Source organism: Pelophylax lessonae (genome assembly GCF_965119305.1).
Source record: "Pelophylax lessonae genome assembly, chromosome: 6".
NCBI lineage: Eukaryota > Metazoa > Chordata > Amphibia > Anura > Ranidae > Pelophylax > Pelophylax lessonae.
In genome coordinates this window covers 180,297,065-180,316,605 of record NC_138773.1, presented here as the reverse complement: position 1 = coordinate 180,316,605, position 19,541 = coordinate 180,297,065, and the positions used below count along the sequence as shown (strand labels likewise).

General features: G+C 44.5%; 2 protein-coding genes across 6 annotated transcripts in view; one reads left to right on the top strand and one right to left on the bottom strand.

The window, feature by feature from the left end:
* The window catches only part of ANKAR (ankyrin and armadillo repeat containing), a 90,158-nt gene extending 87,601 nt beyond the window's left edge, over positions 1–2,557 (bottom strand). For both annotated transcript variants that reach the window (XM_082260040.1, XM_082260041.1), the window contains exon 1: positions 1,908–2,557. In XM_082260040.1, the coding sequence (XP_082116166.1) occupies positions 1,908–2,499 (592 nt within the window). In that variant the 5' untranslated portion in view covers positions 2,500–2,557. The remainder of the gene's footprint in view (positions 1–1,907) is intronic.
* Positions 2,558–10,671: 8,114 nt separating this feature from the next.
* The window catches only part of LOC309557361, a 30,547-nt gene continuing 21,677 nt past the window's right edge, over positions 10,672–19,541 (top strand). For 3 of the 4 annotated variants that reach the window (XM_082260048.1, XM_082260047.1, XM_082260045.1), the window contains exons 1-2: positions 10,672–10,743; positions 16,641–16,839. In XM_082260048.1, coding sequence (XP_082116174.1) covers positions 10,742–10,743; positions 16,641–16,839 — 201 coding nt within the window. In that variant the 5' untranslated portion in view covers positions 10,672–10,741. Of the gene's footprint in view, positions 10,748–16,640; positions 16,840–19,541 lie in introns of all 4 variants that reach the window. The other variant, XM_082260046.1, reaches the window with a different exon arrangement.

Sequence of the window (19,541 nt, the reverse complement as noted above, 5' to 3'; positions counted from 1 at the left end):
GCAGAGCTGTGCGCACAGGACTGATGTCATCGTAGCCCCAGCCATTCAAACAGCCAGAGCCCGCAAACCCCGAAGGAAGACAGGCTGAAGATGGAAGCACCGGGGGAGCTGTGAGAGCGCTGGACTGGTGGGCTCCATTTGCAGATACGTCTGTCATAATGTGCTTGTAGGCGATGCATATGTCAAAAACCTGCAGGGAACCCATTTATTTGTTAGGGCGGTTTACTACCGCTTTAAGAGTCCTCAGTCTACACAGTTCACATCCCACAATGCCCCCGTCCCCTAGATTTCTGCAGAGCCTCTGGCCCCAATAGTGCCCCCAAAAATGCTCAACAGTTTCCCTTATAGCCCACGCAGTGTTGACCAGTTCCCTGCAAAACCCCAGCTTCCTCCAGAGACCCCATCCCTCAAGGTTGCCACCAGCTTCCATGGGAAACCTTATCCCTTACCGGGCTACCAAGTCTGCTGCAGAGTCCCATACCCCCCAGAACATGAATCCCCCCCACAGTGACACCCAGTCCCATCTATTCGTGCCTCCACACAGACAGCAAGATTCCATCTGTACAGCATGCAGGTGGAGGACAGACATTTCTGCTCAAGATGTAGATGCCTTCTAAATAAACTGTAAGCCTGTGAACGGCTTTTGTTTGTATGCACCTATTATTATATTTTAACCAAAGGTTAGCGCCCCACACTGGAGTGAGTAAACAAGAAGTAGCTGGAAAAGCCTGGAGAAGATCAGCAGCACTGAATTTAAAAAAGGCTAAAAAGAATTAAAACAGCATCTTATGGGAAAAGGAATAAAACTTGTCTGAAATACACAGTGCTCTAGCAAACTACTGTAAATGTCATCCTGTTAGGGGTTAGATCTACTTTATTCTTCCTCCCATAACACTTAACCTCTAACCTTCCCCTTAAGACCTACCCACTGCCCCCAGTGCCATCTTAAGAGCATTATAGGCCCCCGGGCAATGCAGTGCACTGGGGCCCTGCCTACACACTCGCCCACGAGAATAAAAATGCAATTTATAGATAAACCTATATTTATTGGTACAGAAGTGCCAGGCTAATGACAGCTTCCAAGTTCAGCGGCTGGGTCTGGTTAACACACACACACGGACGGGAGTCAGACTCGACTGTCCTGTGTGTACCTGTTCCCGCGGAGGCGGACAGGCATTCCTGCAGTTGTGGCTTCCCCCTCCATGGCCATGTGGCCTGACAACAGCACAGGGACGACAGGCGCTTGCTACCTGCTAAGTTCGGCGAAGGGATGCACACAGGAGTCGGGACTAATGGTTGGCTGGGGCCGGGTCGCTGGGCAGGTGGGGCCCCCCGGGCAAGTGCCCATTCGGTAAGATGGCCCTGACTATGCCCCCCAGCCCTGGTACTTGTTTGTAAAGTGAGATCTTAACATTAACCCTTTTGACGCTGCAAACTTTTCTTGTCCTGTGCCAGGAGCTTCTGGGCCAAAAGCAACTAGGTATATTATGCTAAAAGGAAGACAACCCTGTACGCCGGTATACTACTGCTGTGGCAGGCAATATCCCTAATAAAATGTATGAATTTTAAAATGATGTAAATAGGCATGTAGCTGCTATTAGGGCTACAATATATCTGAAAGGTTGTCTGCAATATCTGGTTTCATATGCTACAGTGACTTTTGATTTTGCGGCTTTCCGTCTCAACAAAAATAACCGAAAAGAAAAGAAGCGATAGAAATGTTATGGCTGAGGTTAGGTTTTCCAAATTTTATACAGCTTATCACTACAAGTTCTTTTTATTTTACCAATATATATTTGAGTTTCTATTAAATTGTAAACGAAACATTGCTCCAATATTGGTCTATAGTAAATTATTTAAAATGGTGACAGTAGCATAACTTTAATTAGCCCATAGAAAATGCTTACCCGCTGAAGAGAACTCTGAAAAAATGTTTTTCTTAGTCTGAGGAAGTCCATTTGCATCAATGTCCATGACAGATCTCCAAAATTCCGAGAATCTTGTTCGTTTTTCTTTTGACATATAGACACCATGCCATAGAGCCTTTATCATGTAATCCACACTGATCATTATTTGCCCAACTCTTGTGTTGAAGTATGCAGGGGGTAGCTGGCATGACGTACTGCTGTCATAGTTGGCTTCAAGAGAGATTGATGGCACTTGATGAAAGCAATAAATTCCAAAAACAAGCTCCCTTAGTATCTGGTGAACCTCACGACAGTCCAATGGGATATCATTGTCAACTGGTACTAAGAGAAGAACATTTGGATTGGTGATATTTTTCAGCTGAGTTATCAAACCACTGGGAAGGTGGAGAGGTAGTTGAACATCATCCACAGAAACAAGCCAGCTGGACATAGTATGGGCCAAAAGTTCTTGTAATTCACTTCGATCAAATTTGTCAAAGAATGCATTTGCATTTCTCTGAACTGTCATTTCAGCCTTAAATTCTTCATCTTGCACCGGACTTTTTATGTTTTTCTTGACTGTCCTTAACATTTTTAAATGTTTCTACAGCAGTATACTAAGGAATTGCAGTAGTGATGGCTAACATAGTGATATCCATCAATGTAAACTGAAGGCATTCATTCACTAGAAGGCTTATCCAATAGTAATAACATAAGGTTTTTATTAATTGCTTTTCTATCCAGGTATCTTTATATGAATCTGAAAAACAAATGCATATATGTTTAATTCATATTTTTAATTCAGTTATCAAAAAGGATATCAGGGAACTGGAGAAAGAGAAGGGCAACCAAACTGATAAGAGGCATGGAGGAGCTCAGCTATGAGGAAAGATTAGAGGAACTGAATTTATTCTCTCTTGAGAAGAGGAGATTAAGGGGGGATATGAGTAACATGTATAATTACATAAGGGGTCCATATAGTGAACTTGGTGTTGAGTTATTTACTTTAAGGTCAACACAGAGGACAAGGGGACACTCTTTGCGTCCAGAGGAAAACAGATTTCTTCTCCAAATACGGAAAGGTTTCTTTACCTTAAGAGCTGTGAAAATGTGGAATAGACTCCCTCCAGAGGTGGTTCTGGGCAGCTCACTAGATTGCTTTAAAAAAAAGCCTGGATTCATTCCTGGGTGTACATAATATAAATGAGTTCTAATATTTATAGGTAAAGTTGATCCAGGGAATATCCGATTGCCTTGGGGGATCTGGAAGGATTTTTTTCCCCCTGCTGTAGCAAATTGGATCATGCTTTGCTGGGGTCTGGATCAACTGCGGGTATAGGATTGTGTATATGGGATTGTATGGCTGTGTTTTCTTTACTGTTTTTTTTTTTTAGGTTGAGCCAGATGGACTTGTGTCTTTTTTCAACCTGACTAACTATATATGAAACTTTATATAAATAAGTTGCCAAACTTAATAAGAAAAGAATATAAAGCAAAATAGAAAAATATATTCTTTTCTTCCAAACACCATAGCGAAGGTCCTTGCATTGGAAATTAATGTATAATCAGAGGTTACCTTCAATGACAACTGCATGTCAAATTGACTAGCAAATCAAATTAATTTGTAAAATACTCCATTCAGTGGAGACAGTGTTTTCTTGTGGCCTAGGTGAAACATTAAAAATACACAAACCCTTTAAATAACATGCTTGGAGGATGCCCTAAAGCTGTAAATGCTGTTATGGAACAGTACCGTTTAGTTCGTTAAAAGTTAAAAAACTAAAAAGGGCAAAATACAGCATGAATTTCACCTTAAAATTTTAGCCAGACCGTTATCCATCCATGCAGCCTGGGTAGCCAGAAAAGGGAGGGCAGTGAACATGCACCATCCATGCAGCCTGGGTAGCCAGGAAAGGGAGAGCAGTGAACATGCACCATCCATGCAGCCTAGGTAGCCAGGAAAGGGAGGGCAGTATAGATGCAACCCCACTTTCAACACTGGGGGATACACCTTGCAAGGAGGAGCAGTGAAAACTCCCAATGCTTGCAAGGCACCTTGAGTGACAAGGGTCTCTTCCCCACATCTAATGCCCCAGGAGGATGAAGGGGTTTTGGGGGAGACTTGCAGGAATCTAAAAGCATTTCCTTTAAAGATCATTTAAAGCCTAAATATTTTTTTACCTTAATGCATTCCTTGCATTAAGCTAAAAAATGTCTAGGCCCCCCCTTTTACTTAAACAAGACCTTCATTCGATCCAATGCTGTGCCTGTCTGCAGCCAGGGCGGGACAAGGGGTGGGCAGAAGGAGGTACTACTTCTGTCAGCTCAGCGCTGACAGTGGCAAGGAGAGGAGGAGAGAGTCGGGAGGAGGTGCAGGCTGTGCTCTCTCTCCCTCTCCTCCTCATAAGTTTTCACATTATGGAGGTGGCTGCAATTTGGCATCTTTGCCTTGGGCACTGGATAATCTTGTCCCGACATTGTCTGCACCTCTCCTCTCTCCTCACTTCTGCGTCTTACTGGCTTTGCTGGGCCACTGGGAGCCATTATCTCACACTGCTGTAAATCAAAGCCAGTGACGAGGGAGTGGGGGGGGGGCGGGGCCGAGTCTTGCTGTCTGTGTCAATGGACGCAGCAGCAGGGCTAAGGAGCAAGCACGCACAAGTGCCCCCATGGGGCGCGGGACATAGAGGAGGAGCCAGGAGCACTGACAGGGGGACCCGAGAAGAGGAGGTTTGGGCCGCTCTGTGCAATTCCATTGCATAGAGCAGATAAGTATGACATGCTTTGTTATTTAAAAAAAAGAAAAGAAATTACCTTTACAAGCACTTTAATTAATATAAGTTGCCAAACTGAATAAGAAAATAATCTGAAACAACACACACCAGGCTACATGTCTTTAAACATTGGGGGGGAGGGTATACCTTAATTGATTGCATGAACCTTTTGGGAATGAGCAATAATCTATTCTCTAGGAGGAGGCAGATATCTGGGAGGTCCTAATTATACAGAGGCTTCGAAATGTCTATAGGTCCCTCCCCCCCAAAACCCCTACATCCTCTTGGGGAATCACATGTGGGGAAGAGGCCCTTGTCTCTCAATACTGGGACAAGGTGCCTTGTAGTGGGGCTTTGCCACCCACCTTGCAAGGTATTCCCCCGTGTTGAAAGGCATGTGGCCTGGTGTGATTTAGTAAGAGGGGCTGCATATTCACTCCTCTCCCTTTCCAGTCCACCCAGGCTATATGCTGGATATGGTGCTAGATTGAATCTTAAGGGGAACCCCACACCATTCCCCCTATTTTTCATGTTTACAGAAAAATAAAATTTTCCTTTTTTTGGGGAATGAGTAATAAGGGGTGACTATCTGGGGGCCACTTACAATATGTTGCCATTTATTATAAAGACAGCTTACAGATTACAGGTGCCTTGCATGGGAGGGGGAGAAATGTTGTCCCCTCCCATTTGCAAGGTTCCACTCCCCCAATGTTGAAGTTGGGGCCTGGTGGTGATCAAGAAAGGGAAGGCACAAGTTTCAAAAAATTGTAAAAAAAAGTACATGCAGCTATTTCTTCTTGTTGCAAATGACTGAATTCCTGTAACTGCAGTGTCATAAACACAGATCCGGGGATTCTGAGTGATGTCACTGACCAAACATGATCATGACCATACTTGATCAATGACGCTGCATGTGATCCCTGGTTGCTTTGTTTACATTCCAGCAGCCAGGGATTTGGACGGGTGCACTGGTAAAATTTTGACAGTTTGTTCAGCGGTTTGCCAAATTACAAACAGACTGGGTTCAGGTCAAAATGTTATCCCTACTTATGGATATTTACGATGAGACTGCCCTGGGCTGCCCCTAATCAGAAATCAGTATAGTAATTAGGGCATACTTAGAATGGGGTGCATTACAGCAAGCTTGAGAACGACCTACAGAGAGATAACAAAGTCACCAATTAGTAACAACCTATTTCATAGAAATAAAGCAGCCCTAAACTCAAAGTTTATATCTGGCTTCAGCAGTCAAGTAATCATAGTAGGAGAGAGGAAATTGGGACCGGGTTACTAATCCAAAATTACTTTCTGCATAGACAGTAACCAGAAAAAATTCAAGCTCAGAATTTTACAGACCTATTGCCATGGCACCAATGGATTGCCCAAAACAATACTACACCATATGCAACAATGATGTTGTATTACATAGAATTGGAATAATGACATTATGTATTAACATATAGCCAACTTTTGTGAAAGAAGCAATTCCGTGATTTCACTGTGTAGGGTGATAAATAATACAGAGAATTATCCAATGTTTGTAAAGGAAAAAACATTGAAATCTCATTTCTCAGCCAGGGTTTCTTGAGCAATGAGCGACCTCTGCCTCTCAGATGAGTAACTTCTGACATCAGTGATCTTTTAGCTATCTGTAAAGAAGGAAGGGGGGGGGGGTATATTCCCAATGCAAACTAATTGAAGGAGCTTTCTTCCCAGTGTCCATCATAGTAAGCTACTGTGAGCTTATCTAAAAATCCAAATCATATCCCTATCTAGGAAGGCTCTGGTAGGGATTTTACCAGGAACCCTGTGCTATTTTTTATTCTTTCTGCAGGGCAATTGGCCTGTTATGTTTCAGGAGCAAGGGGTGGGGGCATAAACTCGCTGCTAGCAACCAAGACCGGGTATGGATCTAGTGAATTTTGAGGGTGATCCCATGCAAAAAATAAATAAATAGCGTGGGGTTCCCTTTAACTGCTCCCCATCCTGCATTTATATACTATATAAACATCCTGGACTGGAAGCGGTCATGATCCATGATCCTAGTGGTGAGTCAGTTATCGGCTTTCATGTAAAAGTGATCTGAGCAGCTCTACAGCTGCCTGATCACCATTACAGAGCTTGGCAAGGGTGGGTCCCCCTCCTTCTGCGTTTCCTGAGCTCTCCTGTTCCACCAGGGAGCCTGAAACTGCTGGCAACAGTCAGGCCAGCAGTCCACAAAGCAGATGGAGGAATATCAAATATTCCATCTTTTATGTGATGAATGATGCTGGAAACGACGAGGATTTCATCACTTCCAGTTTCAGTGTTTTTTTGGTCACTGGTATGGCCAGGGAAGCAGCCAATCAAAGAGATCTCTGTTTGATCAGGTGCCTTGAAGGGCATGCACAAATGCAAACATACATGTAGTTTCTGCAGGCATGTCAGGTATCACAGCGAACATCAGAGCTCATATTTAACTCTCAATTGGTAGCCTGTAAACTGGCTTTTAACCACTTAGCGGCCGCCCACCACAGTTTTACTGCGGCAGGCAGCCGCACCTGGGCAAAGCGACATAGTACGTAGTACTACGACGCTCGCTCAGAAGACTCTAGGTCGCTCGCTCCCGCCCCTGCTCGTCAGCTGGGGAACCGGTGCGTGTGACCGGCGGCTCCGATGGCCGCCAGCCACTCGCGATCTCCTGCCACTGACAGAGAAGGACAGACGACTGATGAAAACACAGCCGTCTGTCATTCTCCCTTAGATGATCACAGAGGCTATGTGATCCTGCTATATAGGATTGCATGTCTCTGTGATGATCTCACAAGCCACAACCCTCTACAGTTAGAATCACGCCCCTAGGGTCACAGTTAACCCCTTGATCACCAGTACAGTTAGCCCCTTCCCTGCCAGTGTCATTTTTACAGTAACAGTGCATATTTTTACACTGATTGATGCACTGATTACTGTAGTAATGTCACTGGTACCCCCAAAAGTGTCAAAAATGTCAGTTAGGGGTCCGATCTGTCCGCCGCAATGTTGCAGTCCTGCAAAAAATCGCAGATCGCCGCCATTACTAGTTAAAAAAAAAATAATAAAAATGACATCAATCTTTCCCTTAGTTAGTAAACGCAATAACTTTTGCGCAAACCAATCAAAATACGCTTATTGTGATTTTTTTTTTACCAAAAATATGTAGCAGAAAACAAATTGGCCTAAAATTTTAAAAAATTTTGTTTTTTAAATTTTTTTTGAGAATTTCATATAAAAGAATGTGTAAAATATTGTTATTTTTTCAAAATTGTCGCTCTTCTTTTGTTTACAGCGCAAAAAATAAAAATTGCACAGGTGATCAAATACCACCAAAAGAAAGCTCTATTTCTGGGAAAAAAAGGACATCAGTTTTGTTTGGGTACAGCATTGCACGACCGCGCAATTGTCCGTTAAAGTAACGCAGTGCCGAATCGTGAAAAAGGGCCTGGTCATTGAGCAGCCAAATCCTCCGGTCTTAAAGCCTCACCTATAGAAAATTTTAGGTACTGTAGTTCAGGCGTGCGCAATTTTAAATCTTCACATGTTTGGTATCAATTTATTTGAGGTAACATCATCTTTTACATTTTACCAAAAAATTTATATTTTATTGTGTTTGTGTGCACTAAAATTCATTTAGGTGAATTTTGTTGCTGAAAATGTATGTTTGATAGATGGCTGTCAAAAAGAAACACAAGTTCCCAGCTCACTTACCAGCCAGCTTGCAAGAAAACTAAATGAACCCTGTCTAACCGTTCACGTTAAAAACAAGGGGTTTAGTCGCACACATTTGCAAACATATGTGTAAGCTGAAGTGGCCACGTGAAGGCACCCCAGTCCTAACTCTATAATTTGAATCTCCTAAATTGGAGCACACATATAGCAGTGGATAAATGAAGGCAGGAGTGCTCAACCTGAGGCCCGCAGGCCACATGTGGCCCTTGGAGCCCTCTGATGTGGCCCGCAACCTCAAACTGAATGCAGGAATTTTAGTGCACTTTCAGAAAGTTCACTACACCTGCAAGATATAATATAGGTTTATGGCAAAGCACACCTAACCTGCAGGAGAGCCGCTGATATGAAAGTAGCATTTTAGGGGGGCTCAGGACAGTAAGGGCTTGCCTACATTTGCGGTTTGGGGGTAGGGTGGCTTTTACCACACATCCCTAGCCATTGGTGTAACATCAGGGGTCGCAATGATGACTCCACCCCATTCTCCAGCGGCCCGTGCGACCTCCTTGTAATATTCTGTTTTGCACTTGGACAGAAAGGTGGAGGGGGGGGGGGTCAGATACAGCAGATACAGGAACTGATCCCCTCCATTTTTCTCCTGCTATTGCTGAAATTTGGCTTCTTCCCCTCTCCCCTCCCACCGGCAGTCAGTGGCTGCAAGGGGAAAATGTTTATTATGCTATTCAATATAAAATAATGTGAGATTTTTAACCATTTAATATTGTGGCCTGCAACAGGTTACCAAATCACTTATGGGGCCCTCGCTCCTCAAAAGGTGGAGCACCCCTGGATAAAGAGCAGGTATGCCTGGAGGGAGCCCACCCCTCCTTAAAGGTATAGGGACGCATGGGACACTCAGTCCAGGTTGCACATGTTTGTACTTTTTTTTGAGCGTTGGACGTTTTGCTTAAAACGTCAAAACACTCAGATGTGAACAGGGGCCATTGAAATGAATAGGATTTGTCTTGTTGGGCATTTTTTGAGCTGATCCTAGAGCAGAAAAACGCCCCAAAACGCCTACATGTGAACTTAGCCTTAATGTTATGCTAACGATTTATGCACATCGTGAATTTCCCATGTGTGCGTTTCTATGCAGTGTTGGAATTGGAATGAAGCGCTCCTACAATACAACGCATATGTTCAGCTGCAGATACTATTAGTAAACCACCGGTATACAAAAGGTTAACCACTTTTCGACTGCCAGCAGTACATATACTGTGGCAAGTTGGCTCTGTCCCGCGAAACGATGTAACTGTACGTCACCCTGCAGGACTGCGAGTGAGGGCATGTGCACACCACGCCAAAGGCGCACACGCACCTATTCGTCGCAGGGGAAGCTGATCTGCGGGTTGCCACCGGACAACCACAATCTCTCCCCGTGGAGACAGCGGTCAACACTGTTCTTTCAGCAATGAACACAGTACTCCTGTGTTACTCCTATTTAGGAACACAGGTCTCTGTGTTCATTCCATAAGTCCACCCCCCCCACAGTTAGAAAGCACCCCCTAGGGACACATTTAACCCTTTGATCGCCCCTGGTGTTAACCTCATCCCTGCCAGTGTCATTATTACAGTAACAGTGCATATTTTTAGCACTGATTACTGTAGTAATGTCACTGGTCCCCCCAAAAGTGTAAAAAATGTCAGTTAGGTGTCCGATCTGTCAAGAATTGTCGCTCTTTTTTTGTTTATAGCGCAAAAAATAAAATTTGCGCAGGTGATCAAATACCACAAAAAATAAAGCTCTATTTGTGGGGGAAAAAATGACTTCAATTTATTTGGGTAGAGCATCGCACGCTCGTGCAATTGTCAGTTAAAGTAATGCAGTGCTGAACCGCAAAAAATGGCCTGGTCATTAAGGGGGTAAAACCTTCCGGTCAAGAAGTGGTTAAATAAATCAATGAACATGTATGCTCCAAATCTGTACAATAAAGTAACAGCTACAGAGCCCCCCACACCTATGTACTGGATTTACTTGATATTTGGATTAATGGACTGTAATGTCCTGTCAGTAAATACAGTAACTGCACATTCAAACATTACCTAGACTAACATCTTCCTTCAGCCCCCGCCAAAGACACCAAAACCCGCCACTTCCAGTCTTCAGGAATTGTGCGGATTCTCCTCAGTCATATGCTCAGCCCTGCTTGTTACTCTGTTGCTAAGTAACCCGAGAGAGCAGGGCTGTAGGTCACTTCCTGGTCTTCACAAAGATGGCTCCTGTAGTGCGGACAGTTCCTATGCCATGTTGTATGTAGCTGAAAGAAGACGTGGTTGTGGGATCCGGACACTGGTGCTTCTGGTGCTTTCAGAAAGAAAATGTAGGTACTTCTTTAGTTTTATAACAGTGTGATGAACTGATGTCTATACACAGAGGTAATCCCAGTGCATATTGCCATGGGGCAGCACAGTAGTAGATTATTTACCTAACGTTTGCATTTGATCTCCAGACTCCAGCATTATAAACAGCACAGAATGTTATTTAAAGAGGTTGTAAACTCAGCTACATTTTTTTTTTTTTACAAGCTGAAAGAGAAACCCATAATGAGCTAGTATGCATCGCATACTAGCTCATTATGAAATACTTACCTTAGAACGAGCCCCCGCCGTGCCGCCCGCTTACCTCTATGACGGGCGACATGTCCAGTCGCCCGTCTTCCAGGATCGCGGCATCCGGCCATCTGATTGGCCGGAGCCGCGGTGACGTCACTCCCACGCACACGCGCGGGAGCCGACGGTCACGGCACTGGGCTCTGAAGGAACGGCACCAGCGGCCGTTCCTTCAGAGCGCATGCACCAGTGACGTCACTGGCTGCATGTAAGGTAAATATCTCCTAAACGGTACATGTTTAGGAGATATTTACAGTACCTATAGGTAAGCCTTATCATAGGCTTACCTATAGGTAAAAGTGTCAGAGGAGGGTTTACTTCCTCTTTAAGCCATATCAATCACAAGAGTTGTCTTTGCAGATGACACAGTGACATTTTACATTATTCAGCAGATCTGGAGGAAGGGACATATTCTTCTGGACCAGAAGGTTTTACCCCCTTCATGATTAGACCATTTTTTTGCGATACGGCACTGCGTCAATATAACCGACAATTGCGCACTGCTGTACCCAAATACAATTGATGTCCTTCATTTCTGACAAATAGAGCTTTCTTTAAGTGGTATTTGATCACCTCTGCGATTTTTATTTTTTTTGCGCTACAATCAAAAAAAGAGCAACAATTCTGAAAAACGTATTACTTTCTGCTATAAAACATTCCCAATAAAAAAAAATTAAAAATCAAAATGTTCCATCTTTTTAGGCTAATATGTATTCTGCTACATATTTTTTGGTAAAAAAAAAATCGCATCTACAAACTAGGGGAAAGATTTATGTCATTTTGATTAGTTTCTTTTTTTTTACTAGTAATGGCGGCGATCAGCGATTTATAGCAGGACTGCGACATTGCGGTGGACAGATCGGATCCCTAACTGATATTTTTGACACTTTTGGAGGGACCAGTGACATTACTACAGTAATCAGTACTAACAATATGCACTGTTACTGTACTTATGACACTGGCAGGGAAGAGGCTAACCCAGGGGCGATCAAAGGGTTAAATGTGAGCCTAGGGGTTGTGTGGGGGATGGGCTTGCTGAATGAACACAGAGACCTGTGTTCCTAAATAAGAGGATCCCTGTGTTCATTACTAACAGAACAGCGGTCTGCTATGTTTACAACAGCAGACTGCCGTTCTGTCCCCACTGGGAGCGATCACGGGTGCCCAGCAGACATTGTGGCCACCGATCCCACTGATTAGCTCCCCCTGTAGCCAATCAGCGCGTGCCCCCACTAGCTGTCCTGCAAAACGACGTACAGTTACAAGGTACCGATAAAATCAGGTACATGTACAATTAAAATCACGCAAACAGAATCGCGGGGACGCTTGTAGCCCAAAAATGAAATACAAGAACTTATTTTGTGTGACAGGCGTCCCGCGATTCAGATTGCGCAATTTTACTGCGATTCGACGGGCGACAATCGTGGCAAAATCCCGCCGCGTTTGGGGTGCCATTGCAAGTCATGGGAATTGCATGGGCGTCCTGCAATTTGCAATGATTCGGGATCGCGGACAGAATAGCAGCAATTCTGCCCATGATCCGAGACACCAATATTTGAACAGAGCCTAAGTCAATTCTGATTGGTTGCGATGGGTTACTGCACTGAAGAACTAGCACTCTACATTTACTAAAGCTGAAACTCCACTTTTGTTGGGAAAAAAAAATAGCAAATAAAGAAAAAACAATATAGACACAAGTCATATTGTAATTGAATGCTATTAAAAATTAACTTTCCTTTTCAATCTGCAGCCGCTGTAATTTTCTGAAAATGAAATGCAATATGGCTTCCTGGACTTGTCCTGTACCAGGGATGAGCTCGGGCGCGTTCGAGTTCGTACGTGCCCGATCCTGCTAGGAAGCTGACACTGCTAATCACAGGCAGTGAGACATTTCCCATCCGCAGCGGCACAGATTGGGAAATGTCTCACTGCCTGTGATTGGTGGAGTGCAGTGTTGACTTCCTGGTGGGATCGGGCACGTAGCAACTCAAACACGCCTGAGCCCATCTCTTTTCTGTACACAGAATGTGTAAAGAACGCCCCCCAGATACATAATTTCCTGCTTGTGTGATTGGCTCACCAATTTTTCCAGAAGTCTGCCTAAGATACAAGTCAGATTTCTGTCATCCCCTGCAAAAAAAATGTCATTTTTTGGTGAGATACTCCCAATAGGAACACGTCTAAAGGGATGCAGGCCCAGCAGATTTCCTCATTAGTGCTCTGCAGGTGCCACAGCTGATTGATAATTATGAAACCACTCCCATTAGGCACAAAGTCCTGACCTCAACTTAACAGAACACCTTTGGGATTAATTAGAGCGGAGACTGCGAGCCAGACCTTCTTGTCCACATCAGTGCCTGACCTCACAAATGCGCTTCTGGAATGGTCAAACATTCCCATATATGAAGAAAATGACCATTTTCTTCATATATGCTTCTTCCGGTGGCGAGCCGAGGTTCAGCACCCACTTTGGATGGTGGATATTGACTGGCCTGAGCGGTGTTATCCCTTTCCACAAAACATTCCCATAGACACACTCCTAAACCTTGTGGACAGCCTTCCCAGAAGAGTTGAAGATGTTATAGCTGCAAAGGGTGGGCCAACTTAATACTAAACCCTACTGACTAAAGCTGGATACACACTATCCAACATTTGTGGTTAGATTTCCTTCAGATTTACCTTTTCTATGTAGTGCAAGGGCCTGCCAGATTGCATACAAATTGAAAGTGTTTAGGTTTGACCTCATATTATATGGTTTTGGTAAGTCTGAAGGACAAAATCCAAAGAAAATTGTATAGTGTGTATGGCCCTTTAGACTGGGATGCCAATAAAGTTCATGAGCCTGAAAAGGCAGGCATCCCAATACTTTTGACAATATAGGGTATCTCAAAAATAAAGGGAGGTTGGAGGTATTTCAGTCAACAAGGAAAGAATTAAAGTATATCTTAAGGCTGAATTAAACACAAAATCCACATTTTTTTATGTTGCAGTTTATCAGTTTTTAGATGTAGTGGGTACATTAGTTTTATTTATTTTTCAGGCTTTTTTCTTTATTTTCATCTGCTGGTTCAGCCAGTAAGCGCCGGTTCACATTGCAGCGACGCTGCTCGCACCGCGACCTCGGAGCGGCCGCCACGGACTTCATAACATTGAAGTCTATGGCGGTCGCCTCCGGGTCGCCCCAAAGAAGCTCCGGACCCTTTTTCTAGGTCGGAGCGACTTGTGTCGCTCCTATTAGAACGGGTCCGCAGCTTCCCTATGGGAGGCGACCTGCGGCGACCTGTGAGGCGACCAGGTCGCCTCACAGGTCGCCCTAGTGTGAACCGGCACTAAGTCTGTTATTTATAAGCTGTCCTTCAGATATAGCAGTTAGAGGGTTAAGACAAACCATTTACTACTGACAGGGGTGCTTACAATAATCATCTTTTATTTATTTATGTAAAATGTTTATATCAAAAGGAGAAAAAAAAACAGTTGCTGTAACTGCATAGAACTGGTTTAGTACATTTTTAGGGGGATACAACATGTAGAAATGCTATGAAAAGAATGAGCATTCTATATCACTGGAGATACAAGGGTTGTTTTACTAAAGGTAAATAGGTTGTTTACTCTGCAATTTTCCTTAGCTTAAAGCGATTGTAAAGGCCAAAGAAGCATTCTATGCATGAAGGTAAAAAAAAAAAAAAAAAAACCTTCAGAGTGCGGCTCCCCCCTCAGCCCCCCAAGACAGTGCATCCGGAAAGTATTCACAGCGCTTTAGTTTTTCCACATTTTATTATGTTACAGCCTTATTCCAAAATGGATTAACTTCATTATTTTCCTCAAAATTTTACAAACAATACTCCATGATGACAACGTGAAAGAAGTTTGATTGAAATCTTTGCAAATGTATTAAAAATAAAAAAATGAAACAAATCGGATGTACAGAAGTATTCACAGCCTTTGCTCAATACTTTGGTGAAGCACCTTTGGCACCAATTACAGCCTCAAGTCTTTTTGAGTATGATGGCACACCTATTTTTGGGCGGTTTCTCCCATTCTTCTTTGCAGGACCTCTTAAGCTCCATCAGGTTGGATGAGGAGCGTCAGTGCACAGCCATTTTCAGATCTCTCCAGAGATGTTTAATCAGGTTCAAATCTGGGCTCTGGCTGGGCCACTCAAGGACATTCACAGAGTTGTCCCATAGCCACTCCTTTGTTATCTTGGCTGTGTGCTTAGGGTCATTGTCCTGTTTGAAGATGAACCTTCTCCCCAGTCTGAGGTCCAGAGCGCTCTGGAGCAGGTTTTCATCAAGGATGTCTCTGTACATTGCTACATTCATCTTTCCCTCAATCCTGACTAGTCTTCCAGTACCTGCTGCTGAAAAACATCCCCACAGCATGATGCTGCCACCACCATGCTTCACTGTAAGGATGGTATTGGCCAGGTGATGAGCAGTGCTTGGTTTCCTCCAGATATGACACTTGCCATTTAGGCCAAAGAGGTCAATCAGACCAGAGAATTTTGTTTCTCATGACCTGAGAGTCCTTCAGGTGCCTTTTGGCAAACTCCAGACTGTCATGTGCCTTTTACTGAGGAGTGGCTTCCGTCTGGCCACTCTACCATACTGGCCTGATTGGTGGAGTGCTGCAGAGATGGTTGTTCCTCTGGAAGGTTCTCCTCTCTTCCCAGAGAAACGCTCAAGCTCTGTCAGAGTGCTCATCAAGTTTTTGGTCACCTCCCTGACTAAGGCCCTTCTTCCCCTAGTGCTCAGTTTGCCTGCTCTAGAAAGAGTCCTGGTGGTTCCAAACTTCTTCCATTTACGTATGATGGGGGTTCACTGTGCTCATTGGGACCTTTAATGCTGCAGAAATGTTTCTGTACCCTTCCCCAAATCTGTGCCTCGATACAATCATGTCTCAGAGGTCTACAGACAATTCCTTGGACTTCATGGCTTGGTTTGTGCTCTGACATGCACTGTTAACTGTGGGACCTTGTATAGAAAGGTGTGTACCTTTCCAAATCATGTCCAATCAACTGACCTTACCACAGGTGGACTCCATTCAAGTTGTAGAAACATCTCAAGGCTGATCAATGGAAATAGGATGCACCTGAGCTCAGTTTTGAGTGTCATGGCCAAGTTTGTGAATACATATGTCCATAGGATTTTTTTTTGTGTCTTATAGACACACAGAGCCAGCTCAGAAGCAAGCATGTACAGGTGCTCCCACAGCAGGTGGCTTGCTATGGAGGCACTCAGCAAGGGGGAGGGGCCCAGTGCGCCAGCGGGGGACCCGAGAAGAGGAGGATCAGGGCTGCTCTGTGCAAAACCACTACACAGAGCAGGTAAGTATAATATGTTTGTTTTGTTTTTTAAATAACATTTTTTCCTTTTTTAATCATTGTAATGAATGTGGTGATGCTTGGCTGAGTTTCATCTTCCAATAATGTGCAAGCAAAAATACTGTTTTTGGAATTTTCCTTGCACATGATTGGGTAATCTTTTCAATGTGAAATTTCAGGGAACATTTTTTTGCAAAGGGAGTTGAATTGCATTTAGTAACACTGATGCTTTTGAAAATCATCTAAAAAAAATTCTTACCTGTCAAAATTTTTTTTTTTTTTTAGGGTTAAAATGAAAGTAGTGATCCTGGCTGCTGGTTACGGCACAAGACTTCTTAAAGATTTACAGGAAGCAAAAGAAGAGCAATATGCGAAGCTCGCAGGTGTACCCAAACCATTGCTCCCAATTGGAAAGGTTCCTCTCATTTCTTATTGGGTGGAGGCCTTGAAAGCAAGAGAGGACACAGAAAATATTTTTGTAGTGGTAATTTAGCTTTTTATATTGTGATCTTAACATATTATTACTATATATTATTATGTGTAAACTCTACATTATCTATCTATTAGGTCGTTGATTTTGCCTCATGACAGGTTTATGGTTTGTATGCAAAATCTTACAACATCTCTAAAGAATATTTTTAGTAGTGCTTGCTTGGCTGAGGCTGCTTGACTACAATGTTAGCATGGATGGAGGAAGTGATGAGCGATTCTATTTAAATGAACAAGAGAAAATCAAGCCATATATGGCTACCTTAATGCGGTTGTAAACTGCAGTTAAAGGAAAAAAAAAACTCCCCTGCAGGGCAATGTCATAATGTGCTAGTATGCATTGCATGTTAACACATTATGAGAGATTTACCTTAAAAAGAAGCCCTCCAGCGGTGCTTTCCGGTCTTCCTTACGGGTAAGTGGCCGGGGGCGCAATGATATTATGGGCTCTCTGAAGGCATTTATGGCACAGGCTCTGAAGGTCCAGAACGGTATGCCCAACCGGTGACGTCACTGGCTGCATGCACTCTGGATATCTCCTAAACAATGCAAGTTTAGGAGATATTCACAGTATTTATTGTAGACTTACCTGTAGGTATAACTGGTAAAAGAGAGTTTACTACCACTTGTAAGATATGACTATGAAGCCAAAGACTGGACATTTTTATGTATTGCCGGCTTTCTGGCTCCTTTGGGTATAAGTTGTCTACTTCTCATGTCGAGTGCTTGTCCGGGGTGCCATAGCATTATTGTTCTTTCTCACAGGCTTGGTTAATAAGGTGTTCATTCCTACTCTTCCCTGGATAAGAGTATTTCATTTCCTTTATTAGTAAATAATGATAGACTGATTATCGGCAAGGCACTTTCCCCGATATATCAGTATCGGCCCTGGAACTGGCTGATATTGCAGATATTTTTGTGACGTCATTCTGCCTTCTTAGGCCACCTCCCTCGCCTTGGACAGCCTCATCTGGAGTCGGGACTAGTCTCGCTGGAGTGTATCACAGCCATACACCCACCCACAGCAGCCCGGTGCCAGCCAGCCACCCATATCCACAGGCCCTGTACCAGCCAGCCAGCCACAGGTACTGTACCAGCGAGCCAGCCAGCCACCCACAGGCTCTGTATCAGCCAGCCACCCACAGGCCCTGTGCCAGCCAGCCACAGACAATGTACCAGCCAGCCACCCACAGGCCCTGTACCAGCCAGCCACCCACAGCCCCTGTGCCAGCCAGCCACCCATAACAGGGTGCCAGCCAGCCAGCCACCCACCACAGGGTGCCAGACAGCCAGCCACCCGCCACAGGGTGCCAGACAGCCAGCCACCCACAGGCCCTGTACCAGCCAGCCACAGGCACTGTACCAGCCAGCCACCCACAGCCCCTGTGCCAGCCAGCCACCCACAACAGGGTGCTAGCCAGTCAGCCACCCACCACAGGGTGCCAGACAGCTAGCCACCCGCCACAGGGTGCCAGACAGCCAGCCACCCACAGGCCCTGTACCAGCCAGCCACAGGTACTGTACCAGCCAGCCACCCACAGGCCCTGTACCAGCCAGCCACCCACAGCCCCTGTGCCAGCCAGCCACCTACCACAGGGTGCCAGCCAGCCACCCACCACAATGTGCCAGACAGCCAGCCATTGACCACAGGGTGCCAGCCAGCCACCCACCCACCACAGGGTGCCAGCCAGCCACCCACCACAGGGTGGTAGCAAGCCAGCCATTAAGCATTAAACAAAAATTAACATGTTCAGTACCAGATTTGTGTCAAAAATTTTCATTATTTTTCCAAACTTTAAGCCCCCGTTCACATAGAGGCGACCTGTGTGGCGACCTGGTCGCCTCACAGGTCGCCGCAGGTCGCCTTCCATAGGGAAGCTGCGGACCCGTTCTAATAGGAGCGACACAAGTCGCTCCAACTTAGAAAAAGGGTCCGGAGCTTCTTTGGGGCGACCAGGAGGCGCCTGCCATAGACTTCAATGTTATGAAGTCTGTGGCGGCCGCTCCGAGGTCGCGGCGCGCTGCTCGCACCGCGACCTCGGAGGTCGCCAGTCGAAGTCGGATCGCCCCTATGTGAACGGGGGCTAAATGTACAAAATATCGGCCTATATTGGCCGATACCGATACGTTGTGACCAAAATATCGGTATAAGCCCTGAAAAAAACATATCTGTCTATCCCTGATAAGCAGTAAAGCATCTAATCTGTAAATGTATATGAAAACTGGCAACTTTCTGGTATATCCTGCCTACTCTCAGACTGCATTGGTAACATGCAACTCACTTCCTTGTACATTATATGCTGACAACACTCTGCGTCTGTCAATAAAAAGCCTGCCTAATCCCCTAGTTGATCGGTAATATGATGCTCATCTTGCTGTAGTCTAAAAGTATATAGTATATACACCTGGCTCTGCACACTACTTTTTTACTCTAGTATTATGCTATATTAATTGCCTAAAGATAGAGTTGACCTCCTGAAAGACACACAGCGTATAACTACAGGGGTAATATGCAGAACGTACAGCAGCTGAGGCATGAAGATCATTTTTATCAAATTCACTCTACATGCCAGGGACAGCCAGAGCCTGTTCCAAATTTTTATTTTGTCTCGGAAGCAGCTAAGAACTGGGGTAATATTCAGGCGACGAGAGTCCACCAGATGCGAAGTGATCTGGATTCCCAAATATTTGCATGAG